Source organism: Corylus avellana, chromosome ca1 (assembly GCF_901000735.1).
Source record: "Corylus avellana chromosome ca1, CavTom2PMs-1.0".
Taxonomy (NCBI): domain Eukaryota; kingdom Viridiplantae; phylum Streptophyta; class Magnoliopsida; order Fagales; family Betulaceae; genus Corylus; species Corylus avellana.
Genome location: NC_081541.1, coordinates 50,757,963 through 50,763,268, shown reverse-complemented (window position 1 = coordinate 50,763,268; position 5,306 = coordinate 50,757,963). Strand labels below are relative to the sequence as shown.

General features: G+C 35.5%; 1 protein-coding gene across 1 annotated transcript; it reads left to right on the top strand.

The window, feature by feature from the left end:
• Window positions 1–550: 550 nt before the first annotated feature.
• On the top strand, window positions 551–4,823 carry LOC132190655 (uncharacterized CRM domain-containing protein At3g25440, chloroplastic). Its single transcript, XM_059605698.1, has 4 exons — window positions 551–896; window positions 1,452–1,773; window positions 2,714–3,121; window positions 4,096–4,823. The coding sequence occupies exons 1-4, from the start codon at window positions 778–780 to the stop codon at window positions 4,642–4,644; spliced, it is 1,398 nt and encodes a 465-aa protein (XP_059461681.1). The 5' UTR covers window positions 551–777; the 3' UTR covers window positions 4,645–4,823.
• The last annotated feature ends 483 nt before the right edge of the window (window positions 4,824–5,306 follow it).

The window sequence follows — 5,306 nt, the reverse complement described above, 5'->3', positions numbered from 1 at the left end:
TTCAATTCTAACTCGCTAATTTTATGTTGAACTTGTATCAAGTTCGTAAGTCGTGTTAAAAATTGCCAATTTTTACCTAATGAAGATATCGTTGGTAAAGAAAGGTACATACATAAGCATTATCTTTGTTAAGAATTCAAGCTTTCTCTTCTCCTTTTAGTTTATATAGGCAAATGAAGCAGCCTTAGATTTCCAGTGGGTTGACTTGTTTGACACATTTATTAAATGGGTCAACTCGTTTAATCTAAACTCAAATTCTATAACTTTGTGTTGTGTTCATGTTGAATTCAAGGTTCATGTTAAAAATTGTCAGTCCTATTATTTATCCCAATGTATAGTGAAAACATCCAAAAATAAAAACAAAATGTAGTCTTTTATTTTATTCCATGGGACGTATGTCGTATGTCATGAATCAAATCACGTAAAATTCTTTTTTTATTTTTATTTTTTATATATTTTTTTAAATTTTATTATCTTTATTTTATTATCATTTTCTTCAACCATAAAGCCAAACAAAGAGGAGAAGAGAACAAGAAAAATAATGAAAAAGAAGGGGAACACCAAAACATTGTCGAACCAGAGGAGAGAGCACCTTGCGGCTTTCGACACTCTCTCTCCATTATAATTCCCGTTAAGTTTGGAAGCTTATTACGTGGGCATTTTTAGGCCTTGGATTGTTTTTAAGACATCCTAGCCGTGAACCGGAGAGGCTCCGATTCCGAGTTGAAGAGATTCCAGCTTCCGTCGGAGCCAAAACAGGAGCAAGAGCTAAGAAAAATGGTGGTTAGGGTTTTAGCTTCAGTGGGTGTCTACAAATCGCATCCCTTCAAGAGTCTATTCTCCAATGTTTTCTTATTCGCAGCCTTCTTCTCCAAATCCCCACTTCACAAAACCAGGTACCTCTCTCTGTTTGTGTGTGCTATGGCATTAATCTCTGTTTGGTTGATAAGAATGTAGAGAAGTAAAACAAGAAAAAATGTAAGTAAGGAAAATTTAAAAAAGTTATTACATTTTCAAATCCCTTTTAGAAGAAATGTGTTTATTTAACTTTATTAGATTATTTCATCTACAAAAGTCAGTGCAGGGTATTCAATAGGTTGCGAGATTCATAAAAATGCCCTAATCGTTGTGCTTTTTGGGCTAGCTCTGATGGAATGAATGTAACATTCGTAGAAATTTTCAATAGTTGCACTGTCAGTAAATTGTTAGGAACACTGCTCAATTCTTAAACAACATTCTACTTATCGGAGCAACTTCTCAATTTAAACAATTTAGATGAAGCATTTCATATCAAGGTTTGTTTGGTTAAGTTAAACCTTTAAACTGATATGCCCATGTGTGGCTATTAAATTAAAATTCTCATTTTCTCATTTTTAGCAAATTTAGTAATTCATATTTGTTTAGCGTTATTAGAAAACAATATGCTTGAACATTACCTCACAGTGCAATAGCTTGAATGATATTACATGCAAGGTCTTGGGTCGGGAACAATTTGCTTCTAAGCAACTATGTGGTATAAAAGCGTTTCCCTTTTTGGGGCTTCGATGGATTCATTCAGACCCATTTTTAAAATTGGCTGATAAAGTTGTTGAACCACTGAAGCAGTCGGAAAAAAGCGCAAATGCTGGCAGTGATGGTGATGCTAGAGTGAAGAGGAAAAAGCTCAAGGGAAAAAGAGCAGTTGTGAAGTGGCTGAAGTTCTTCAGGTGGAAGAAGAAGAAAAATTATGAAAGAATGACTGCAGAGGAAAAAATTCTCTTCAATTTGAGGAAGGTAAGGTCCATTTTTACTCTGTTTTTATTTTTTATTTTTTTATTAAACAGTCCAGGAGAACAGCTCTCCAATGCTGTCTATCGATATGTAAAAATATTGTGGGTTCTGTAAGATATCCAAAGGGATAGATGATAGAGGCAACCCATCAAAATCCATAAATCAGTTAGATAGTGATGAAAGCTCTTAATATATATGTGTTTATTTTTATTTTTTATTTTTTTGTATGTTATAACCTCATTTTTGTTGAATAGAAGCCATAATGGCAGTTTGGATGCAATTTCATTTTAAGATTACTTTTCTTTGGAGTTAGATAGTGTATTTGGGTGTTGATGTCATACAACCTTTTGTAGCAATTCATAGGAACCCTAGAGCATGCTTTGGGTTGCTTATCGGAAAAGAGACCCATGCCTTTGGCTTGGGTAGTATGTCAATTGTCTATCAGCCATATACTTTTGATGCTGTCATGCTGCGTAACACACACACTCACACACGAGGCATGCTTTGGTTTGCTTATCGGAAAAGAGACCCATGCCTTTGGCTTGGGTAGTATGATATTTATACTGAGATGGTATTTGCACGATTTGTAGGATACTCTGTCTAATCCAGCAAGTAGTGTAATCAATCTCAGTATATTTGCACGATCTGTAGGATACTCTGTCTAATCCTGCAAGTAGTATAATCATGGTTGCTCTTCGCTTGTTGAGGCTGCTTCATTCATAAATGAATTTAGATCTGAAAGAAAGTATAGGCTGAATTACTTTATTATATTCCATTAGTGCGTATTATGAAGCTGATCTTTTTATGTTTGGGAGAAACTTTTTTTTTTTTTTTTTTTTTTTGGAGTGTAAAATAGTTTATCCTCTTATTGATTTTTGTCTTGAACTAATTACTATATGTCCTCTATCTATTTCTAATAAGTGTGTTTATACTCATTTTCCAGGCTCAGAAGAAAGAGGAAAGACTTGTTGAAGCTCTGAAGAAGACTGAGCCTAAAGAGACATCAGAGACAACCCATGATCCAGAGATATTGACACCCGAAGAGCACTTCTTCTTTCTGAAGATGGGTCTCAAGTGCAAGAATTACGTGCCTATTGGAAGACGGGGAATCTACCAGGGTGTAATTCTGAACATGCATCTGCATTGGAAAAAACATCAGACGCTGCAGGTGGTCGTCAAGACATTTTCACCAGAGGAGGTCAAGGAGATTGCTGCTGAGCTGGCTAGATTGACCGGAGGAATTGTGCTTGACATTCATGAAGAGAACACAATTATTATGTACAGAGGGAAGAACTATTCTCAGCCACCAACAGAGATAATGTCACCCCGGGTCACTCTCTCCAGGAAGAAGGTGCTTATCTCTTTCTTTTATCCTTCTAATATATTATATATGAGGATTGGAGTTAACTGTGTCCACTTTTGTAGCATGGTTTATATCTTAGGGTTGTTTAGACTCTACTTTTCGTCTGTGCCCTTCACAATTCTCCTTTCTTCTTTTTTTTTTTTTCCAACTGCAACTGGAAATAAATTGATATGGAAAGTTTCTTATGGAGAATAAAATGTAGTCATTTTACTCTCTCTGGTGTCTCAATGCCCTCTGTTGAATTATAATTTCTTTTAGTTAGTAATGCATAATCTGTTGTCTTACCCAGAGAAGGAAAAAGAAAAGATAGGCGTTTAAATCTCATGGTTATATTAGAGGAAGAGGAAATGGGCAATACCCTTAATAACTTAACTCTAACATCTAACCAACCCGGATCTTTGAGAACTTCATACCCCCAACATATTCTTACATTTTCTTGGTCAAGCAGTTGGATCAATTTCTTTCTGGGAAATGCTCCTGTAAAATAATTTGCATCCACTCGCATAAAATGTTAATAACTGTTGAGGTTCGGCATGTTGGGTCTTCTTCGGCGGGGTGTTGTTCAGTCCCCTGCGGCTGCTCTCATCGTGGCAGGTTTGCCTGTTGGTCTTGGTTCTTCATAGGGATGGGGAGGTTCACTCTTTTAAGCGCTGAGTCCCTTCGTGTGATGTTGGGTTGTTTGTTGTAGGGCTTTTGCTGTATTGAGGGTTTTCTTGGTTATGGCTTTTGTTGTTGGGTTGCTTAGGGTGCAACTTTCATTACTTATCAAAAAAAAATATAATGATCAAGTTCTCTTTACTTTCTTCCTCAAAGTTCAAGAATATTTGGGAGCTTATTGTATAGTTGGATGCATAATGAAATCCTCGGTGTTCAAATATGCCATTTTTTTGCTACAAATGACCTTTTGTCCATCATTATATGTTGTCTTATGCCATTTTCTTCCGTTTTCTCTTCCATTACAGGCTTTGGATAAATCCAAATATAGGGATGGCCTCCGAGCTGTTAGAAAATATATTCCGAAACTCGAACAGGACCTTGAATTGCTTCAAGAGCAGGCCAAAAATATGGCTGAAAATAAAACTGATGCTGGTAAAGAGAATGAAGGAACTGAAACTGGAAGTATTGACTCTGGGAGCTGTTCAAACTTGCAATTGAAGAATTCTGATAAGCTGAAAGAAATCCTGGATGGAAACAAGCAATGCTCTGAGGATGATTCTCTTATGGATACAGGTTTGGCATCAGATTCTGAAGATCTTTCGGATATTTTCGAAACGGAATCTGACACAGAGACTTTGGATCAAGTGCAACGACCTCTTTATTTGGATGAGTTTGAAAAATTCCCAGTTGAAAGTGATAAAGAACCTGAAGATTTTGAGGAGCACCTTCGCCAAATATCTATGGACTCGAGAAAAGTTCAAGTGCTGGAGAAAAATTCCGACTTGCCAAATTTTGATGAGGTTGATCAGATATTTTTGCGCGCTGCTTCTCTTTTAAAGAAAAAGAGACGGTAGGAGGTTTATAAGTTATGTACTCTTAGAAGTAATGTTTGGTTGCTTGGAAAAATATTCTCAATTTAAGGGTTGATAGAGGATTTGATTACTACATTTGTATTTACTCATTACCCTATAAATAGAGATGTTTGTATTATAGACAAATTAAGTTAATGATCACAATGTAGCATTTAGGAGTATTCTTTTGAGTGGTGGACGTAGGTGTCTAATACCGAACCACCTATTAATTCCTGTGTTCTTTCACTCTTTTGCTTCTTTTGTTATTTTCGCTTCATCATTATTTCAACAATATATATATAACTTAATAATAAAAGTTTAAAAGAAAATTACCTTAAAAAAAAAAAAAGTTCAAAAGAAAATTTGAAAACCAAGGGGGGACTAATGATTATTCTCAATTTGGACCAAAATGAAGATGAACTACGTTACGGTCTAGATTTTGTTTTATAGCAGTTAATTATATATAGTACTACCACACCAATGGCATGGCGATATATCTATCATTAGGGCTCCGTTTGTTTCGTTGTAAAATGATTTACGGAAAATATTTTTCGTATTTTCGGGTGTTTTTCGTATATCTACCATATATGAGTCTCTTTCTAAATAAATATTGAGAGATCTAGAAAGGGAGCACCTATATTGTGGATTTGAGGCTACATGTATAC

Coding starts and splice junctions, on each gene's coding strand:
- LOC132190655 (XM_059605698.1), top strand. CDS start 778: ATGGTGGTTAGGGTTTTAGCTTCAGTGGGTGTCTACAAATCGCATCCC. Junction 897..1,451: donor TCCCCACTTCACAAAACCAG/GTACCTCTCTCT, acceptor ACAGTGCAATAG/CTTGAATGATATTACATGCA. Junction 3,122..4,095: donor TCACTCTCTCCAGGAAGAAG/GTGCTTATCTCT, acceptor CTTCCATTACAG/GCTTTGGATAAATCCAAATA.